At 40.0% G+C, this 23,343-nt stretch overlaps 1 protein-coding gene across 2 annotated transcripts in view; it reads left to right on the top strand.

Annotated features, from left to right (window-relative positions):
- The window catches only part of EML6 (EMAP like 6), a gene marked incomplete at both ends in the record, with an annotated part of 119,856 nt that overhangs the window by 52,601 nt on the left and 43,912 nt on the right, over positions 1 to 23,343 (top strand). For both annotated transcript variants that reach the window (XM_080616309.1, XM_080616308.1), the window contains 10 exons: positions 1,748 to 1,883; positions 2,966 to 3,167; positions 9,426 to 9,563; positions 12,281 to 12,537; positions 13,193 to 13,405; positions 14,225 to 14,392; positions 15,265 to 15,371; positions 19,269 to 19,387; positions 19,995 to 20,181; positions 20,867 to 20,972. In XM_080616309.1, coding sequence (XP_080472435.1) covers positions 1,748 to 1,883; positions 2,966 to 3,167; positions 9,426 to 9,563; positions 12,281 to 12,537; positions 13,193 to 13,405; positions 14,225 to 14,392; positions 15,265 to 15,371; positions 19,269 to 19,387; positions 19,995 to 20,181; positions 20,867 to 20,972 — 1,633 coding nt within the window. The remainder of the gene's footprint in view (positions 1 to 1,747; positions 1,884 to 2,965; positions 3,168 to 9,425; positions 9,564 to 12,280; positions 12,538 to 13,192; positions 13,406 to 14,224; positions 14,393 to 15,264; positions 15,372 to 19,268; positions 19,388 to 19,994; positions 20,182 to 20,866; positions 20,973 to 23,343) is intronic.

Raw genomic sequence — 23,343 nt, 5'->3', positions numbered from 1 at the left:
CTAAAGATGATCTTCTGTTTCAGGCCAAAATAATGTCTTAAGACTGCTCATCAATTAAGAACTTATATGGAATGTTATACTTCATTATTGTCAACAGATGCTAGGGCTGAAACTGATATTGGCAGAACTGCTGATATTTATAGCATTGATTTAACCAAGCAGACTAAATCTGAAGAGATGTTTCTAAATCTAAAGTTTCACAGATTGAGTAGCTTTAGTTATGATCAGTTTACTTAAAAATAGTTGGTAAGCAAATGATCTGATTTTAAATAGAATTTTACTACTAAAATTCCCAACACTGAAGATTGACTACATAAAAGCTTCAATGTGCAGTAAATCTGTTTAATCTGCAAATTGCACTCCAGTCACATTCCAAAGGCTGTTTACTCCAACTGGCTTCATTACACGCCCCCTAGTTTGGAGCATTTGTAATTACTGAGAAAGGGGGATGTGTAGGATCATGTTAGATTCCTAACCAGTCTAATATAACAAATTGATGTCTTTGCTGCAGCAGCAAAGGCACAGCAGGATTTTCACATCTTGTTTCAGATGTATTTGAGGGCTACTCCTGTTTTAAACAAGATCATGGCTAACGGCATTCCAGCATGGAACAAAAGGAAAAGTGATGTGAAATCTAACAGTTATCACTATAGTTTGCTTCTAAAACGTTTCTAGAAAGAGGACTGCAAGCTTAAGTTTGTTCTGATCTCCCAAATCAGTTATGCTGACAGTGCATCAAGATTCACTGCAGCTCTTCAAATCAGATCTAAGCGTTCAGGAGTGTAGTTGCTATTTATAAACGCAATCCCTCATTTAGGAAAGCAGTCAGTGGGACGTCCTACCTGCAGAACTATTGTGTGATTGCCAGGTTGGGGTAATGTGCAACTGCAATAACATGGAAATACCTTTGGCAAACAGTATATTTGTATGTACTGTAGTATATTTGCAGAACTTTTGTTTGCAGAACTTCATTTAGATCCATTAGAATGATTAAATAGAATCTCTTTGTATATAGTGTCCAGTTTCATTCCTATAAATTATGGCTAATATGCATTCTCTTGCCCCATTTCCAATACTAATTTAAGACATTGAACAAAACCACTTTGAAAACAGAGGTCTTCTCTTCATTTTATTAATTTCCATGCAGTTCATCTTGTCTCTCCACCAAGAGGCTTTCCTAATAGAGCACTGAATCAGCATTCATTCCATGAGCTATTACAGTGTAGTACAGCACAGTCATCAATCATGAGGCATTGTCACTAGTGAGGAAGAAATTCAGACTGTAACAGAAACTTGCCTTTCAGTGAAGAGAATGAATTGACACTCTTTCAGTTCCTGTCAGATTCCAGCTGATGTCTGAACTGAAATCATGAAAGAATATCTCAGTCACCTCCGCACCTGTAAGAATATTTGTGTGGCTTGTTTGCTTGGTTTTGCTTATTCTGGGTAACTATTTATTTTAAGTGTTCCATTATTTATTTACTGCTCCTTGTAGCAATAGTAACTAAATCAAATTTAAGGTTCTATGTCTCTGCTGTTTGTACAAAAATCCCTACATCAGCCACCGAAGTGGGAGCACTTGAAATAAAAGTATTCCCCTGTGTTTGCTGTTTGGCTTTCTGGATGAACAACATTTTGCTGCCTAGCAGTTTGTAGCCTTGAACAAGAGTCTGTTCATAAAAATTTGCTTTGTGTGTTTATTTTGATTGTAAAGAGCATTAAAACTTGTTATACTATTGGTTAACAGGCTGGAATTTTTAGTATGTATGCTTGTGAGGAAGGTTTTGCCACTGGAGGGAGAGATGGTTGCATTCGGTTATGGGACACTGATTTCAAACCAATTACTAAAATTGATCTCAGGGAGACTGAACAAGGATACAAAGGTAACAAGCTATTACTTTAATGGTTTTTCACACATCTAGATAATGGGCACAATTTAATTTGAAGCATAAATGTCTGCATACTGCTGGGGTTTTTACTTAATGACTGCATTAACTTTTGAGATCTGTATTCCCTCTTTTCTCTGATAATGATGTGGCCTGAAGAGTTATTCATGTGCCATAGAATAAACAGGAGGATGCTTATAGGTGCTGCTCCCCACCATGCACATACAAGAAGATAAATGAAGACTAATTCAACACAAGAAGATAAGAGAATGAAATTAGCCAATATTTAACTTAATTAATTGCAATTCATTTAACTAATTGAGATTTCTGGAACCTGATATTCAAAGCATCTGAGCACTCCATTAGGTCCATCTGGAATTGTAGCACTTGGAATATTAATACATAGAAAGTTACTAGCTTCTTGACCACCATATTTGTTGAACCTACTCATGCTTCCTATGAGCTTAGTCATCACTTGGTTTTATGTTTAGACTCTCGGAGCATTTATAATCTCCATAGGTTGTAGAGCATGCTTTAACAAGATCTTAGTCTTCTGGGAATTCTACACATCTGTTTGGAGTGAAAATAGAGCAGTCTGTCTGCTGGTTTGCAGTAGGCTTTATACACTTTTGGCAGCCAGCTTTGCGATGGTAATTGTTAATTTCCCCTGCTTCTCAACTTACGTTTTTAGACTGAAGAAAGGAACAAAACCAGCTTCAGTCACAGGAACCTTGCCTCATCTAAAATTTACAGCTTTAAATCATGTGAAATTGAATTGCTTTTTAAAGTAAATTCCCAAGGTTTACACAAAGCATGAGAGCTTGATCCCTTGCGGAGCTGGCAGCAGCAATATTAGACACTCAGCACCTTCCTAGGACTGAGCCTTCTCTTCCTCTGTAAATTAAGATGATGTAACAGAACTGGTTTGAGATTTTAATTAGCTGTGATGTCTTACAAGACTTCAGTGTGAAAACATAACAGTGGTTATAAATTAACTCTTGAAGTCTCAATGATCTTCACTGTACTATCACTTTGTCTTGTCATTGCCATTAATCTCAGACTGTTCTGTCCCCTGTCAGGTCTGTCCATTCGAAGTGTCTGTTGGAAAGCAGACAGGCTTTTAGCAGGGACACAGGACAGTGAGATATTTGAGGTGCTAGTAAGAGAGAGAGATAAACCCATGCTGATCATGCAGGGCCATTGTGAAGGGGAGCTCTGGGCCCTGGCAGTCCACCCAAAGAAGCCTTTAGCAGTCACAGGCAGTGATGATCGATCTGTACGGTAAGGCTGGATCTTATTTATTGTCTTACTCATTCATGCTCACATTGATTTGTCATTTCTTTATTTTAAGACCCCCTTAAGCTTTTTACCCCCATGTTTTTCATGAGGGAAAAAGCAGCTTTGCTTTTTCTCTTCAGCCCTCATATTTGGGCTTCACACATTGTATAAAAGTAATTGGAATTGGTGTTCAAAACACGCTGGATTTATACACTCTGCTATAAGTACTGTTTCGAACAGCAGGGGTAGGTATCTCAGTGGAGAATGGTCGCCTCCCACTTCTGGGAATAAGCTTAAAACCTAAGTACATTTGACCAATGGTTTACACAGCAGGAGTCTGCCTCAGCCTAGAGAGTTAGAAAATCTGATCTAAAGCCAATTCAGCTAAAAAGCCACAAAATGAGATGAGTGAAAATGTGCTGATGTGCCCCAATGAAGATCTTTGAGGTGTTTAGTTGTAGCACTTGTGCCTCAGGGCATTGTAGCAGAGATCTGAAATTTTGTGCAGGGATTTTGTGGATGTATTTGTGGAAATTGTCACTAAGTCAGGGATGTTCTTTTCCTGTCCCTGTTAAAATCTGGCAAATTGATAAGCCTCTGAAAAAAAACTAAGCATTTTTAATAAAGTAAGACTTTACTGTAAAGTTCAGAGATTAGGCTAAGGTTCTCACTGTAGTGATGTTCTCCCATACCCACACATCTGCTGTGTGTTATCTCAACTGGGCAGAGCCGCTGCCCTTCATGACTAATTATTTACTTGTGGTTTAAGAGATTGAGATTTTCCTGGCTGCTAAAACTACCCATGGGGACTGGAGAGATCTGTGGGAGACCTGGCTTTACTATGGTGGTCTCCTGAGTCTTTCCTCAAATTGTGGGTCTTCCTTTACCCTGCAGCACAGCGCACACAATGGGGTTCATCGCGGCTTGGTATCCCAAGCTCTGGTACCCCTGATGTCCTCATTAGTGTTTTCTCCTACCCCACTATCCTAGTTTCTAACTCCTCCATCAGGACTTTCTCCAACCCTATGCCAGATGGGTGATGGCAGCTTTTCATCTTACCTAGATAATTTGATGGCATCTTTTCAAATCAACCCCAGGCAGCTAGCAGAGTTTTTCAGTTTTATGGACTATTTCAGAAGCACACCTGGATTCTACCACTTGGGAAAAATTAATTCCCTACCATATATACAGCTTCTAATTTATGCCCCTTCAGCTTCCACATTATGATTCCCCTCTGCTTTGAGGCTGGTCAGCTGGAATTTCTTTTTCCCTTTCCTTTCATTTTACTCACACTGATTTCCTGTTCCTGCCATCCCTCATCTCTTTTTAACCATAATTAAAACCCAGAGTGTGAAACTAATAGAACTGCCAGTTGTTCGCCACAGTCATGTTATTTCCTTGCTTCCTACACCTTAGTATGATTTCTTTCAGTTCATAAAACACATGAGTAGTCTCTTCTGCTTGAGTTTATCTGCACAGATGTATAGACAGACACAAGTTCACACTGCCTGTATTCTGGTGGGATGCAAGCCAGTTCTGAAACAAGCTGCAAAGCTGGGATTAGCATTGTGCTGCTCTCAAGCTAATAAGCCTTGCTATGACTTTGGATCTCTTGTCTTGGGCTCATCTCTGGGTTAGTGGTAACTTAGCTCTGGCTTGGAGCTGGGAGATGTACTGCTGGCTTAAATTGTGCTGGAATAAACCTGTGCCCCTCTGTGAAAGACTCTGCAGGCAAGCTCTTTGTGCACATACAGACTTCATTAGTGGTGTTCTTACGATTATTATCATTGTTACGGTTATTATATTACTGCTGCCTTTGGACATTGCCATTCTATCAAATGTCAAAAGGCAGCAGTAATACGCAAGTAAAAAAATACCTGGTTTTGTTAATATTGCAGGTATTTTACTGCGCTACCTCACACATTCATTTAGCAGTTGAGGCCCTAGAGAATGTGGGATTTGAATTCTAGTTCAGACAGAGGTGTTTTTTATATACTGTGGCTTCATGTGAGGAATAAAAAAGTCCATAAAATTATTATGGATCTCGCTTCTGTCCCCTCCTCCAATAACAAAATTGTATTGACAGGAATGTTACTATAGTGCTGTGTCAGTTTTCTTAGTATTTGGTTATCCCATTATTTTGAGAAGAGTTGCTATATAATATAAATCTAAATTGTTTTACAAATGAAAGTTTTAGTGGGCCAGATCATTTTCATGTCTGAGATGTCTAAATGGAAAGGACCTCTGTAAGTTAAGGGGAATTACTGTAGCCTTTCCCTCCTGCAGCTGAGAGAAGGCTGTAGCCAAGTACAGCATTTTAAACTTCACAAGTATACCAACTAGGAAAGCTGCTGGCTTTACCACCTCTTCCAACAGGAAAAAAACACCATTCTCATCTGAATGCAAAGAGCCACACAGAATCAGTTATTACATTTGTTCAGTGGACCTCACATATGTTTTGTAATGTGGTGTTAGAACACCTACCTGAAGGGCCGCATTTAGCAGCTGCTCTTCTGGCAGAACCTCTCTGCTGCACCGTCATCTGGAATGGTCTCCTTCTCTATTCCTGCATTTATAAGAAGATTGATTAGAAACCTGGCTTTATATGAATGCATTTGAATATTTATACCTCTGACTTCTGTGTGGAGCCGTGCTCTGCCAGTCGAATGGAACAGCAGCAGTAAAGCTGCTGTCATCAGCTATGGCTTTTTCTGCAAATGAAGAGGGTACGAGTAACCCTCTTGGGAGGCTGCAATCAGTCTGTGCTCCAGTAAATAAACTCACCCACCAGAGAGGTGGCAGGAAAGTCTGGAATAAAATGATGTTTCATGAGCTCATCTCATAAAAGATTTTATAAAGTCATACAATCAGAGAATCATAGAATAGTTAGGGTTGGAAAGGACCTTAAGATCATCCAGTTCCAACCCCCCTGCCATGGGCAGGGACACCTCACACTAAACCATGGCACCCAAGGCCTCATCCAACCTGGCATTGAACACTGCCAGGGATGGAGCATTCACAGCTTCCCTGGGAAACCCATTCCAGTGCCTCACCACCATCACAGTAAAGAATTTCTTCCTTAGATCCAATCTAAACTTCCCCTGTTTCAGTTTGAACCCGTTACCCCTTGTCCTATCACTACAGTCCCTGATGAAGAGTCCATCCCCAGCATCCTTATAGGCCCCTTCAGATACTGGAAGGCTGCTCTGAGGTCTCCACGCAGCCTTCTCTTCTCCAGGCTGAACAGCCCCAACTTTCTCAGCCTGTCTCCATACAGGAGGTGCTCCAGCCCCTGATCATCCTCGTGGCCCTCCTCTGGACTTGTTCCAACAGTTCCATGTCCTTTTTATGTTGAGGACACCAGAACTGCACACAATGCTCCAAGTGAGGTCTCACGAGAGCAGAGTAGAGGGGCAGGATCACCTCCTTCCACCTGCTGGTCACGCTGCTTTTGAGGCAAAAGAAGTCAGTTATTTAAACAACGCAGAGGAAAATTGTCATAGAACGGTAGAAACACCTTATTTGAAAATGCAAACACTTCTTAAATGGAAATAGTTCACTGACTTTTCCAAAAACAATGTGCAGAAGTAGATTGCCAGAATCGGTACTTCTGCTATTTTCATAAGGCTTTTATTTTGTTAGTTGTTTATACAAATGGCTGCAGGTGTGCAAAATGCTTTTATTTTTCTTTATAGAATTCAAAAGCTCATGTTTGGAATTACCCTTCCATTGATTCAAAAAGTGGTTGGTTTGTTTTTTGAGAAACTGGAATTATTCTGCTTGTGCTGCCATGTATTGCAGTTATGCTCCTAATGCATCGGACAAAGTGGTTCATGGGAAAGCAACAGTTTGGAGGCAGATTCTATCCTGACATACCCTTTGAAATCTTTCCAAATCCTTTCTGGTTTGTTCCTCATTGTGTTGGGCTCATAGCTTCTGCCTCGCAAGGCTGCTGAGATTCTTGCATCTGAGCCTACTTCTGTTCCATCTTTGAAAACAGTTTCAGCATCCCACATCCATTTTGTTCCGCGGGAAGAACAGAGAAGCCTTTTCAAGTTCTTTCTCATCCTTTTCAAGTTCTTTCTCATCCTTTTCAAGTTCTTTCTCATCCTTGAATTCTTTCAGCCTAAGAGGAAACCAGCATCGTTCAGGGTAGTTGATTCTAGACTGATCCTAACACTTTACCATGACAAGGCCCACAGGGTTTCTGCTTGAAAGGAAATGCTCAGGTCACAGATTTCCATCCTTTCTCAGTGCAGGCTGTCAAGTTCTATAATCCTTTCACTAAACTTATCAGACTCCAGCTTTACCTTTTTCTCCTGTTTCTCTTACTTCAAGGCTGTTACTGCTGGGGTGGACAGAAACTTCCTTCTCTCAGGCTATATTCACATTCTGTTGATGCTGTTTGTTCCAGTGCCAACATGGTTGTTCAACTGAACTGTTTCTCCTTTAACATTTACCTTACTGATGTGTTTTTGGAAGCAATCCTACCCCCTCCCAGCCTTTGTTTCACTAAGGCATAAAAATTAAACTCCTTTGGTCATCTTTGATGTGATACAATCTTCATTCTCTTAATCATCCCATTAATCCTTCACTGCATCTGTTCCTGGTTTTATTCCAGTCTTGGATAATTCATAAAGAACATGCCAGATGTGTGCTATTGCTTTTTGTGTACCTCCTGGAATAGCACCCAGGATTTCCTTTCTCCTGTCTGCAGCTCTGTCAATGATCATAAAAACAGCATGAGATCTTCCTCCTTTTTTGCTGATTCCACTGAGCATACAGCATAGTGCTAGACATAAGGCTCTGAAAGTATGGGCTTTGCTTAAGTTTCATTCCATGCCTGTTTGTTTCATCATCAGGAAACCTGTGTTTCTTCCAGCAGGATAAATCCATCTCCGGGTTCACAGTGCCTCCCAGCTCACTGTCCATAGCAGATCCCATCAACATTCTCATCTCCTGTGCCAGTGTCTAGTGAGAATATTAAATGTCACTATTCCAAAGCTTGTACTAGAAATGTCAGTGCTATCTTCCAGCAACATGACTGTCTCTTTCTGTAAAGCTTGCTAGAAGACTTCATCCAATGTCACATTGCACTTCTTGGATGAATTGTCATTTTCTTGAGTTCAGCCAATGATCACATATGCTACTGTTCAAGTATTTCATACATCTTTTACAAACACATCAGATGTACAACGCTGTCCTCAAAATATTGGTATTAATGACTTTCTTTTTGTACCTCAAAAGGGGCTTTATGCAATTTCTTCCATACTTCTAATTATTCTTTTCTTTAATTCTACATCTTGCATTCTACAGAGATCAGATTCACCGGCTTGTAGTGATTGGGGGAACTCCTTCCATTCCTTCTTAAAGCTGCGGGGACATGATTTACCTTTCTTTATCTTATGGCATTATTTATTGGTTGATTCTTTCTATTTACAATGACGCAAATGAGTGAATCAGCATGCAGTTTTGTCTGCTGGTTCATCCAGGGTTATGACATTGTGTTCCAAGATGTTCCCCATGGTTGGAATGTTTTGTTCTCTGAGTATTGCCTTCACTTTCAATGAAGATTTCACTCTGGTCTGCCCTGACCCTTTCTGTCTACAGAAACTGCATTTTTTGTTATTCATCTGAGGGAATTCTGTTAGATAAGTGAAGTCCAGAGGTAACACCAAATGATAATGTGATTTAGCTTCACCCTGTTTTCTCTTTCACTATCGCAGGTACATAGAATCATAGAATCCCAGACTGGTTTGGATTGGGAGGGGCCTTAAAGGTCATCCAGTTCCAAACCCCTGTCATGAGCAGGGACATCTTCCACTAGACCAGGCTGCATGTTTAGGTCTGAGGTGCCATTCCTGCTAGGACTGGGACCAGTAGAGAATCTGAAGCTGATGCTTCACTTGAAGGTGCCTGGAAGCTTCATTTGATATTATTTGCCCAGACATTCAGTGCCAGTGTCAGAGAATGCTGTGTCCATGTGTTGACTCAGGTGCCCATTCTGCACCCTCTTTCTCATCTAGATCAATAGAGTTTTGAGGTTTAAAAAACTACATTTAAGTAGGTCTGTATGCTCAAGTCAGTGACATTATCTTTGCTCCATGCTTGGAAAAGAACTCATTATAAAATCTTAATACAAGGTGTGCATGCAAATGGGCCTTTACCAAATTGCTTGGACTTTGTGTTTTTACTCTTGATGCTATTGAAATATTGTGCAGTCAGGAAAAATGTGCTACTGCTTCCTTTGCTTTGGTGCAGGTTATGGAGTCTGGCTGACCATGCCTTGATAGCCCGCTGTAACATGGAAGAAGCGGTGCGGAGCGTCTCTTTCAGTCCGGATGGATCCCAGTTAGCACTCGGAATGAAGGATGGCTCCTTCATTGTTCTTCGAGTAAGGTACAAGGAGAAAATCTTGCATTACTTTCTGATATTAGTAGTTTTAGTAGTACATAACTGAGATAACAGTTTTGAGACAGATCTCCTTGATCATACAGTTTATTTCCTGTCATACACAAGAACGGATACCAGGCAAAATAACTGGTGATAGAAAGACATTTTTAAGCAGTTGTAAGATACATGTGAATTCTTGTTTTCCCATAAGATGACAAACCTCTTTTTGCATGAATGCACCTTACGCAGTAGACATTTTCTGTCTGGAATACTATTATGGAAGACACACGAGTAGGTAAAACATAAAGTTGGCCGTAAGAGTGAAACAGCCAAACAAAACAGTGTGATTTCATAACACACAAGCTATTTTAATTGATGCTTGGAAGAGATTACTGCTTCCTTAATATCACTTCATATATTTGGTGAGCATATATTGAAAACATTTGGAACTACTAGCTGATAGGAGAGAAAGCCTGTAGCTGATGGAGGATCTGTGAAATCTCCTGTAAATTTACTGCTTTAATGACTTTAGCAAAACTTTAATGATCTGTTCATATTAATACAAAATCCTCTTCAAAGACTAGAATTTTTCTGTAGATGCTAATCTTCTTTGTCTCACAGTAATCTTGTCTTTGCTAATTTGCCTGATAACTAACATTATTAATCACTCAGCTTGTGGAGACTGATAATGATAAACCCAGCATTATTCCTTGCATAAGGCCCTCAATGCAATTGTTTTTCCATCTGCTTCTTCCCTGTGACAGACCTTCTGATGGGCTGACAAATCTGCAGCACAGGATCCAGTAAAACTGGATGATGCCAATGTGTTTCGTTGTCATTTTATTTGAATCATGCACTCAGCCACATGAATCTTTATTCACTTTTCTCTTGGCCAGGAAGGATCTGGACCTATGGAATAATCCAGAGAATGAGCTGCTCTTCTCAGTAGCAATACTGACTAATGGAATAGTTATATTACCATAGTACCATATTATGATACACACTTAGCTGTTTGATGGGCTTATCACTGAAATTCAGATGTTCATCTGTGTCCACTGAAGGACACAGCCCTTATCCAGGAGCAAGGTCATTCCAATCAGGTGTGAAGTGTAGAGGCTCTCCCTATCTGCACGCCTCCAGCCTCGGTACATATTCACAGCCCTTTCTCAGTCCTGTCCCTAAACCCCTCCTGTCCAGGTCTCCCACAGGAACTCTCCCAGTACCACTGGTGCTGGAGTGTTCAGCTTCAGCTCTGAGTGTAGGGTTAAAGCTCCGCTGGCAGGAGCCTTGTGCCCATTGCTACCTCCCAACCCTTTTCAGGCACTGCTGAGTGTATCCATGCCCAGTGGCATGACATGTTATAATAGTTATGTTACCAATAACTGGTAGCTCTTAGCAGGGCTAAGAACTGATTTGGGTTTTCTTTCCCCAAGACACTTTTTGAAGTTACAAATGGTTATGAATAAATAAGAATTTTCCCAACAAAATTTCTGCTGTTATTGACATTCGGGAATTTCACCATTTTGAGAGAAATTTCTGACAAACTTAGTCTGTTAGGTTTTTTTAAGATCCTGATCATCTGTAACACTAACCTTTCCATTCATATTGGCATCTGCCAGAAACCTCTGTCTTCACTTATGGACGATTCTGCTTTCAGGACTGTGCTTTTAACAGTGCTGTGTATCAGCATTTTTAAACAATATTAACAAAATTTATTAGGTTTTAAATAGATTTGAGTCTTTTCATAAAGTTGTTGTTTCTACCAACAATTAATTAAAGCAGAAAGAAGGAAAAGCATTTTAAAAGCTTAAAATACAGAGTAACAGCAGCATGAGATCTACAGAAGACTCTTCCTCCCAACATTTTCTTATAGCCCGAATGTGTAACCTGGTGTGGATTGTCTTTCTGAATTAACGGAACTGAAACTTGGCTCATGTTCAGCCAACTCAGGGAAGGATTTTACTTTAATTCAGTTTTAATTCGTTCTTCATAACCTAAGAATTTGGGGAAACCTACTTGCAAAAGTCTCGTCTGCATTCGCTGGCATTACAGGTTTTGGTTCTTTGATTGATAGGGGGTTATATCAAGTGTAATTTGAGAGGGAAAGGTGAATATTTATATAAACAGACTATGTAACTGTTGGATTTTTGTCAAAGACACATGCGAGGTGTTGTCACTTCTCTGTTTTCCATTGGTGGGTGATGGCAGTGGTGATGCTGCAACCCCAAACCCACACACCATGACCAGCTAACTAGTCATAGTGTGTGGGATTAATCATATCTAACTTTGCCAGTCTATTTGTTAGCCTCTAATCTAAACTGCCTGTCTCCCCAAAATGTGGGAGTCAATGTGGAGAAATGGGTGTCTTCCAACATGGTCCTTCTAAATAAGAAGGGAGTCCTTTTCCAATGCCTGTGCAAAAACCCCCAAATTAAGTCTGGTCTAGTTTAGACTAGACAGCTAACTATGTTACCAGTAAAATTAGGTGAATAGAATTAAGAACATCATTGCCAGGTAAAGTTGTTTTCATCTTGTGCTGTAAAAGTATGCTTATAGCTAATGAAAGCAACAGGAACTTCTCAAAGAAACGATTTTAGTGCAATCTATTTTTTGTTGTACAAATTATTCAGTGCTTCTATCTTTGTATTTGTCTTAAATATTTATGATTGCCTGTTCCCAAGTTTGCAGTTCACAGTTCACACTTTCACTGTTGGTTCTTGCAGAGACATGACCGAGGTGGTTCACATTAAAGACCGAAAAGAAGTGATCCATGAAATGAAGTTTTCACCAGATGGCTCTTACCTTGCTGTGGGTTCCAATGATGGCCCAGTGGATATCTATGCCGTGGCTCAGCGATACAAAAAAATAGGAGAATGCAACAAATCCATGAGTTTTATTACTCACATTGACTGGTCTGTGGATAGTAAATTCTTGCAAACCAATGATGGGGCAGGAGAGAGGCTGTTCTACAAGATGCCGTGTAAGTTTACAAGTGGTTCATGTTATGGGCAAGTAAATTTCAGTGTGGATTTAAAGAGGACAACAAAAATATGATAGAAATAGTACAACCTGCAAGTGGAGTTTCTTGACTGGACTTACATAAGTATCTACTGCTTGTTTTTAAAACCAGTGTTCACAGAATATATCCACCTTCAGCTTACGTTAAGTAAAATCTGTCTCTGCATTTACTTCTGCATAAATTGTATCAGTTTACGTAACATGTTTTTATGCTTGTTTATATACAGCTGCAGTAGAACTTACGTGTGATGTCCTCAAATACCACAAATCATAGAATGGTTTGGGTTGGAAGGGACATCAGTGCTCATCCAGCTCCAACCCCTGCCACAGGCAGGGCCACCTTCCACTAGAGCAGCTTGCTCCAAGCCCCTGTGTCCAACCTGGCCTTGAACACTGCCAGGGATGGGGCAGCCACAGCTTCTCTGGGCACCCCGTGCCAGCGCCTCAGCACCCTCAGAATGAAACGTGATTATTATAGTAATTTAAAGGAAATTTTGAATATTTTTAACTTACTGAGGCTAAAAGAATAATCACAGTAAGAAGGCACAGAACAAATAGATTATATGAAGTTTACTGTAAAACAAATTATTAAACATTATTCATTTCTATATTTGCAGCTGGGAAGCATATAACTAGCAAAGATGAAGTCAAAGGAATTCACTGGGCCTCATGGACCTGTGTGATAGGATCTGAAGTGAGTGGAATTTGGCCAAAATACACTAACGTTACAGATGTCAACTCTGTGGATGGAAATTACAACAGCTCGGTGCTAGTGACTGGAGATGATTTTGGGCTGGTTAAATTGTTCAGATTTCCATGCCTAAAGAAAGGTAAGACAGTATTTTGTACTTCTGAAGAATGCAGTATTTACCTTGATACCACATCAGTGTCTTTTGTAAGGGCAGGTTTAGTGTATAATTCAAGTGAGTGTGCACACAATTCATGTTAGTATTTATGGGCGTAAAGATGAGACTTTAACCCTCTGTGTATCCAGCAATTTCCTACCAATGTGTATGTGCTTGGGTTTAGAACTGTTGAGAACATACGGTTTAGTGTGTGCTTATTCTCATTTTTCAGAAGCTGACTCAGACTTTACATCACATCAAAACTGTATCCACACCACATGCACTAGTATCATTTGTCTACATCTGTGCCAGTAACTATTGCAGAAACTTAGAAGGGTTTCACTCTCAGTTATTTGCTTCACATCTGTAGTAGGCTTTTAACAGAACTAAATAATACAACCTTTTGGCTTTCCATGATCCATGTGATATCATGTCAGTGTATTTTCTGACTGTAAATTTGAATTCATGTCGATAGTACAATACGTAATACGTGTGTATAATTCACATTAACAGTAATGGCCATAAAGGTGACAAACCCAATGTGTATCTGGTACTTCCTGCCAAGATTTAAAGGCTTTTCTGAAAACTGAAGTGAACGTATCATTCATATTATTTTATGCCATTTATTTTTGCATTATAGTAGCTTTTAGCATCAGAATATCAAGAGGCATTTAAGTATTATTTTGTCTTCAGTTTCCATAAGAGTGTTCAGGCTGTGTTTCCGTTAAAAACCAAACTGTATTAGTCACAATGTTGTGGGATTTTTTCCTCCGTACATACTGAAAGTCCTGGTTTTGGTTTTAGGAGCTAAATTTAGAAAGTACATTGGCCACTCAGCACATGTAACCAATGTCCGTTGGTCCCATGATTTCCAGTGGGTTTTAAGTACGGGAGGTGCTGATCACTCTGTGTTCCAGTGGCGGTTTATTCCAGAAGGGATAACAAATGGCATCCTTGAAACATCTCCACAAGGTAAAAATGATCTCTTCTGAAGGGTTTATTAAATAAAACCAACATAGAATGCAGCAGTGGTAAAAAAACTCCTATTGAATCAATTCCTTGGGGTTACTTATACTCGGCATTTTTGGGATACTTCATTTTTCATAGACAACCGTTTATTTCAGGCAACTCTTTTGCAAGCTGCAGTATTGTATGTCTAGGAATGCACAAGTAGTATTCATCAATGTGATAAAAGCCATTTAGATGGGAGATTACTAGATCAAGATACATTCTTGGAATTAGCTGTCTAACTTGCCTTAAGAAGTCTGAGGAATTCTTTTTCTTTCCAATGCAATTTCACATGTATTCTCAAGCTGCACTTGAGAATGTTTTTCTTGTTCTATTCATGACACTTACAGCATTGTATTGTAGCCAGATGAATTGTGGAGTGGCACTTGCTGAAAATCGGATTCCCTTCAGCAAAAGGGTAAACTTGTTCCTCCACAATTTGGTACAATACCTTTGTAAAATAGATTTGTTACAGCAGATCTATTTAAACACAGACAGCGATCACACTGAAAGGTTTTATTTACCACTTCTCTATGTTTTCAGTCCAAAGCCTGTTAAGAAAACAGTGTTATCTCAGATGATGGAAATGTACCAGTAACTCCTCAGTTATTGTATTTCTCTCTGCCATCTTCCTGCCCCAGGCATCAAAACAGGAGAAGCAGAAATGAAACCTGGCACATTCAGTCAGCCCTGTGATATTTATAAGCTGCTTAAGCTTCCAAAGTTCTTGAATGCTGCTTTGCCGTAGTTTAAGTTATATAAAACCATCACATACTATTTTTTTGTGATTCTGTATGTTCAAAGGACTGATTTTTGTTTATTTATCTTTAATGTAGAGGGTGGTGTGGACTCCTACAGTGAAGAATCAGATTCAGATTTATCTGATGTGCCAGAGTTAGATTCTGATATTGAGCAGGAAGCTCAAATCAACTATGATCGCCAGGTGAGTAAAAACTCACACACTGGGCCAAGTACCTGACAATTATCATGTCTATTCCATAAAGTAAGAGAAGCTTGCAGCTAATTCAGCAGACTAAGAGGATTATTTTGACAATATTCAGCTGGTTATGCAACCAATATACATAAAACCAGAGTTTACTTCAGCTGGAGATGAGAATTCAAAAGAGTTTGGAGAAAAAACAATTTATGTACTACTATATGTTAGAATAAAGAATGTATCTTAAAAAGCACCAAAAATAAACAAGGTTTTGTGAGATCTTATTGTTATTTCCATTTCCATAATAGAAGTTAGAGAAGACTTTTCAGGCCAATTAAGCTTAGAATCCTAGTTTGTAGAATACAGCTCATGGAGTTTTTGTGTGACTTCTGCATATTCAAAGCAGAATACTAATACTGAGTTCAAAACCTGCATAATAGAGCTATTTGTGACAGATTCTTTATTATTGCCAAGGACAAGAATGTCCAAGAATTAAAATTCCCCTGGTTTACAGGAACCAATTAAAACTGGTTTCTAATAATCACTTAATGCACTTCTTTTTAGTACCACTGTGCTGTGAGCTGAATTAAGATAGATTGCTTCCACACAAGAAGAACACAGATCAGTGTTCTTTACTGCATTGTTTTTTTCAAGAATGGTAGTGCCTTTTCAGTCTTCAACCTGATCCGTCAGGGTTGATTTATGCTTTGTCACTATGGGCTTGCCTGGTGATCAACCCTGAACTTGGTTACAGACACTGAAATCTGCTGTGCTGCTGTCACCGTGGGACTGCTCCCTCTCTGAGAGGGCACGCTCTTGGCTGGCCTTGTGATCATGCTCAGCTCCTGGCTCCTCTTCTTCACTCTGCTGCTTCATGACACAAGATTTCACCCAACCTCCATCAGGACAATTACACAGTACTATATTAGAAAACATTATTCAAGTCACAAAGTTACATCAAGTTTAGAAAATGCCATAACAAAACATACTTCTGCCCTTTTTGGGTGCATGGACTGTGATTACTCATTTCTGCAGGACTTCTGCTTCATTTGGTGTATGGAACATTTAGTTCTTACCTAACAAGGAACTGTTCAATCTATTTTCATTCATCAGCTACCTTTATTGCACATTGCTGGAACATGTCTCTGGAGACAATTGTTTTTGCTTGTGGTTCTTTCCATTCCATTCATGATACTGAGTGCTTCACAAACACTGATCTTTACAACAGTTTGCAGTGTGGAAGGGTGATGTTGTCCCTGTTTTCATAGAATCATAGAATCCTAGAACAGTCAGGGTTGGAAAGGACCTTAAGATCATCCAGATCCAACCACCCTGCCATGGACGGGGGCACCTCACACTAAACCATGGCACCCAGGGCTCTGTCCAACCTGGCCTTGAATACTGCCAGGGATGGAACATTCACAACCTCCCTGGGCAACCCATTCCAGTGCCTCACCACCCTCACAGTAAAGAATTTCTTCCTTAGATCCAATCTAAACTTCCCCTGTTTCAGTTTGAACCCGTTACCCCTTGTCCTGTCACTGCAGTCCCTGATGAAGAGTCCATCCCCAGCATCCTTGTAGCCCCCTTCAGATACTGGAAGCTGCTCTGAGGTCTCCACGCAGCCTTCTCTTCTCCAGGCTGAACAGCCCCAACTTTCTCAGCCTATCTTCATACAGGAGGTGCTCCAGCCCCTGATCATCCTCGTGGCCTCCTCTGGACTTGTTCCAACAGTTCCATGTCCTTTTTATGTTGAGGACACCAGAACTGCACACAATGCTCCACATGAGGTCTCACGAGAGCAGAGCAGAGGGGCAGGATCACCTCCTTCGACCTGCTGGTCACGCTCCTCTTGATGCAGCCCAGGATACGGTTGCTTTCTGGGCTGCGAGCGCACACTGCAGCCGGCTCATGTTCATTTTCTCATTGACCAACACCCCCAAGTCCTTCTCTGCAGGGCTGCTCTGAATCTCTTCTCTGCCCAACCTGTAGCTGTGCCTGGGATTGCTCCGACCCAGGTGTAGGACCTTGCACTTGGCATGGTTAAACTTCAAAAGGTTGGCATCAGCCCACCTCACAAGCGTGTCGAGGTCCCTCTGGATGGCATCCCTTCCCTCCGGCATATCAACCGAACCACACAGCTTGGTGTCGTCGGCAAACTTGCTGAGAGGGCGCACTCAATCCCACTGTTTTGAAGGAAAAGGAACATTAACATCAAATTCTGCTGTCATCTGACTTTTGCTTCTACTTAAAAATATCTGGAACCTGATTTTTCAGGACCTCTTGTCATCATGAATAGAATATTATTTGTCACTTTGTCCTCTTACCTTAGCAGTTGCAATGGTGAAAGGTCAGAATTTCCTCAGATCAGAAATGGAATCTTGTACTAAGCACGAAAAATGCAATAACCTTGGTTCAAGTTGGTTGGAGTGAGTTAATGGCTGACATAGAGCTGCTTTCTAGAATGTGTAAGGATCATTTCTGATGTTCCATGCTTTAGCCAAGGAGCATCCTTTATCTTTTCACCTCACTTGCTAGATCCTGCAATCAGTTGCATAGATCCTTCTGAAAGGGCTTCTTTCACCTCTTCAGAGGTTGATCAGAGATCGTTTCAGAGATGGATCATATTTGCCAGATGAAACAGAGGTTTTGTCACATTTTCTCCCTCCCCTTTCCTTTACTCTAAGACTCACAGGAGTGTTTGTCCCTTTTTCCTTCTCTCCTCCTCCTGATTTTCCATCTGTATTCTAATCAGAGAGCACTCTCCTCCATGCTGTCTATGTGTCAAAAAGGACGTCTGGGTTTAAAACCTAACAGTGCAAAAATAGGTGCAGGAAGTTAAACAGCAATATTCCAGGCAGGTTAATGCATGAAAGAGCTGGAAGCATCTTGAAGGAGAATCTTACACAGGAAGTGTGAGACAACCCCAAGCATAAGCTGCACTTGCATTTTGATGAAGGAAATGATTTACAGAAACACATGGAAACAAAAACAGTCTTATTTTGGGAACTGGTTTTGGTTTGGGGTTTTTTGGAGTTATGGATGAAGCAGTATAGAGGATTCTAGATTTTGAGATGCATTTGGAGATGATGATCATATTCTATTTCATTAGTAGCATACTGAGGAGCAAAAGCAAATGGATGAGAACGGTCAGGATAAAGTACAACACATGAGACACAGACACAAAATGTTAAGACTCTGTGCCTACCATTTCAAAAGCTCAGCTCCTTACATCAACACCTTCCTTGTAAAAATTCAATATTCCATCTTTGTAGTCAGGTAGATACATGTGGGAATGGCCATCTCATTGTCCTGCAAAATCCAACAAAGGTAGGCACAGAAGACAAACAATAAAGTTATGTTTCAGCATTACAATGGATTTTGTTTGGTGCCGCAGCTCTGAAGATGCTTCAAACATCTTTAGCAGCTCCACAGAGTTTCAGCATTCCTGAAAGATTTAAATGTATTTATTTACAGAGCTGGAATTCAACATCAGGATTCTGGACATGGCAAATCACTTCAGTGGTGTTGGTTACTGTATATTTCACTGTAATCCCTATATAGAATCAATTCATTATGTTCAGCTTTGAGTATGTACAGGGAAGTTAAAAAACACCAAAGAGTTCCAGCCAATATTTAAATTGCTTTTCACTAAGTGACACTGGAATCTTCTAGAAAAAGCACATTCTGCTGCTGCTATTCCAGACTCATGCGCCGAGCCACTCAGGGGGCTTCATTGAGTGGAAAAAGTTGATTATCAACTGAAGTTCTGTAGGACACAACTTACTCTATGTTGTAACTACTGAGCATCACATTAATACTTGAAGGAAAGTCACTTTCGTCCATATACACGGGTATTTAGCAAGCTGGAATGTGCAATTAACTTTAATCATTATTCTTCAGGTTTACAAAGAAGACCTACCTCAGCTGAAACAGCAAAGTAAAGAGAAAAACCATTCTGTGCCCTTCCTGAAAAGAGAGCGAGCACCTGAGGACAGCTTGAAGTTGCAGTTTATACATGGGTAGAGTAATATTAGATAATATTTGGGGTTCTTTCTGACTTTTAAAACATCCTAGCAATGTTAATTCATATCAGAGCATTTAGCAAAGCATTTTTCAGTGCTTACCTACAATTAATTTGTCATTATTACTGTGGGTAATTTTTGTGATATAGATTTTCTTTATTCAGTTGCACTTGTTAAGGAACAAGAGAAGTTTACAGTGCTGTAACCATGTAATAAATGATGCATAAATGTTATATTTCAATACATAAGTGTTGCATTGGCCTACAAGGGTGCTGGACAGGGACTCTTCATCAGGGACTGTAGTGGTAGGACAAGGGGTGATGGGTTCAAACTGAAACAGCGGGAGTTCAGGTTAGATATAAGGCATTTCTTCACTGTGAGGGTGGTGAGGCACTGACACAGGGTGCCCAGAGAAGTGATAAATGCTCCATCCCTGGCAGTGTTCAAGGCCAGGTTGGACACAGGGGCTTGGAGCAAGCTGCTCTAGTGGAAGGTGTCCCTGCCTGTGGCAGGGGTTGGAACTGGATGGTCTTAAGGTCCTTTCCAACCCAAATCATTCTATGGTTTGATGATTCTAATCTAACTTGGTTTGTATTTACTTCAGTTACAGAGGCTATGACTGTCGAAATAACTTGTTCTACACACAAACTGGAGAAGTAGTTTATCACATTGCTGCTGTGGCTGTTGTATACAACAGGCAACAACACACTCAGAGGCTGTATCTTGGTCATGATGATGACATCCTCAGCCTAAGCATTCACCCAGTGAAAGACTATGTTGCTACTGGACAGGTAGGTGTTTAAAAGTTACCATTAGCAAAACATGGAAATAAATGGCCTTTACAATATGGAATTAGGAAAAACATGGTTTTCTTTGTCCTTCAGTATAGTTTTTCGTCCTAAATATGGATAAGCTGTGTATTGTTTCCTATATCCCTCCCAAACAGCTGAGGAGCACTGGACTGGAAACTATCCAAGGTGATTATTAAACCATTCCTATGTAACAGGAGAACTGCCAATCTTACTCTATGGCCTTGCAAACAATCTTACATTCACTTTGAACCTCTGCTTTCATCTGTAAAATGCAGGAGCTGTATTTCATCTACATCCTGGGAGATCTGGGGGTTTCATTAGGTAGTCTTGGTATTTTTGTACTGTAGTAGCATTCAAAAGCCTTACTCGGATAAAGGCTGTTTTATGTTGGACACTCTTCAGATATCTGGTACTGAATCTGGTATGTTCAGTATATTCCTATATGATAATAAATTACGTCATTAACATGATAACATGCTGATGATTTAAGAACTGACTAGTGATATTTCTCTGAAAGAGAAAATAGATCTTGAAGAAGATAAAATAAGGCAAGTATAAAAGTAGTTACCTCTGGACTGTTTTGAAGCTGTGATAGTGCTAATTACTGCTATAGGTGTGCTTTGAACTCCTCTGAGCTGATATTCCAATTAACCCTCTGATTTAGGTTGGAAGAGATGCTGCTATCCATGTCTGGGACACACAGACCCTGAAATGTTTATCACTGCTCAAAGGCCAGCATCAAAGAGGAGTGTGTGCACTGGATTTTTCAGGTAAGCCACAACCTACATTGATTTAAATGCTTAATTAAAAAGCAATGCTTCTGATGAAATCTTCATTTGAGGAGCCAGCCAACTTTACAACCACTACAAATTCTGCATAGAAATTGTTTTGATAACAGTTGAAATAGCTGACAGTTTTGATAACAGTAGTGTGTGTAGTAAAGGCAGTCATGGGCCTTCTGTCAACTGATCGATAACTGATGTCTGTGATGGCTAATTCATAATACCAAGTGTACAGATAGGACTCTGGTGGCTGCCTACATGGTAGCATAATAATTTAAAAGCAGGCAGAACGGTGGCAGGAACTGTACACATGAGATGGAAATGTGATCTGTAGGCTCAGACAGTTCTTCGCATTTGCTAACAATTCCCACATTTTAATGAGTTTAAAGAAGTAAATATGACAAATTCTCCTAGTTGTCTTTCTGAGATGGACGACCTCAGTTGTCTCAGTTCTCAAAGTGTAAATCCTGTGCTCAGCATTGAAAAATATTATCCATATGGTGGTGACTTACATACGTCTGCATCTTTATAGAAGTGCTTACAAATCCATTCTCCTTTTTCTATTTTTGTAATTAGATTACTTTAACTGGACTATCCTTTTTCCTATCTGATTTTTTTCAATTAGATGCAATTTATTTAATATTCTGCTCTCTAGAAATATGTTAAGAATTCACTAGGACATAGATCACAGTTATGAGACAGGACTTTGAGCAAGAAGTTTTACTTTCACAAAGATAAGTCTGTGGAACTGAGTCATATTCCATTATCAGAAGAGGAGGCTTGGTGTTCATCCAAGAACTAGAATTCAAATGTGATGTTGCTGATCCACTGTAGTGTGTAACCAAGCTCTGAAGGTAGATGTGGTAGCAGAAGAAAGGAAAATGAATGATGGTGAGCTAACCGACATAATGTACAGGGATGTTAAAACACTTCTGATCATGGTCCCTAGTTGAACAAATGCTCATATATTTAGAAAATACCTTGTGGTTTTTAACCATTAGATTCCTGTACAGATGTACTCCATGTATCAGAATCCATGTCCCTCCATAAAAGCCTAAAGAATAAACTGTCCACATATTCTGTGGACATAAATCCGTACAAAACCATTACAGCTCTTTAAAAAAGTAGCCACTACTGACACCATTACAGCCTTGCTTTAGGACCTGATCCTGAGAATGCACACGTTGCATTCCTAACTGGCTTTAGTTAGGACTCTTGGCATAGACAACAGCAGATACTTGTGCAAATATGCACCTCACTATGGGATCAGAATGCTGCTTTGGTCTTGTATAAGCAGTTTTCATCGTGTTAATAATAGGTATTTCTAAATTAGGTTCAGGTCACACTTCTTGAAGTTTAAAGGAAGAAACCTAAAACTCCCAACCTTTTTTGGCTGTACTTGACCTGGTAGGTGACTGTACTCCCAGTTCTTTCTGCCTTTACTCACGTGCTAAAGCATCTGCTACTGGCCATTACTGAAAGCATGTGCAGGGCTGGACCACTTCTGTAGGACCCTTCTGATGAAGTTGTGATTTAAAGATTCTGAGTTCATTCATGCAATGTTTGGCTGTGCCCTCTGGTGGCTAATTTAACTTCTATAATTGTGGATAGTAATTGGAGTATATAGTCCATAGTAGTGCATAAAACCTCCAGTTTCGAGGGAACAAAATTGACATTGTATTCTTACTAAGAAAATTTTGTCAACATGTTCCATTTACATAATTGAGTTACCCCTAAAAATAATTGTCATCAAAACATAGAAATATACCTCTTAAATGGTGTTCATTATTGCATATTTACCTTTCATATCAGCTATCATTATAGCATTTTATCTCACTAAAACTGTTACAGAATAGTTCTGTCTCTTATTAACTTTGTGTCTCCTTGTTTGTTTCTATTTAATTTTTAATAAACTTGGTTTTGATTTCCTGCCCTGTTTTTTACCTTCCTTCCTTCCTGCCTTCTTACACTCCTTCCATCTAGGCCTACTTCATTCAACTGTGAACTCTTTTCTTCTTTCTGTAATTCCCCTTCTCCTTCTTGACTTGCTTCTTGTAGAACTCAGCCACTAAACACAGTGAGTCCAGCCTAGCTGTGAGAACCTGGTTCCAAAGTTCAGCCTGGTGAACTCTGCAGTAGTTCAATGGAATAATTCATAGAATCATAGAATAGTCAGGGTTGGAAAGGACCTTTAGATCATCCAGTTCCAACCCCCCTGCCATGGACAGGGGCACCTCACACTAAACCATGGCACCCAAGGCTCTGTCCAACCTGGCATTGAACACTGCCAGGGATGGAGCATTCACAGCTTCCCTGGGCAACCCATTCCAGTGCCTCAGCACCCTCTCAGTAAAGAATT

The sequence above is a fragment of the Psittacula echo genome (assembly GCF_963264785.1).
Source record: "Psittacula echo genome assembly, chromosome: 4".
NCBI lineage: Eukaryota > Metazoa > Chordata > Aves > Psittaciformes > Psittacidae > Psittacula > Psittacula echo.
This window is presented reverse-complemented; position numbering and strand designations above follow the sequence as displayed.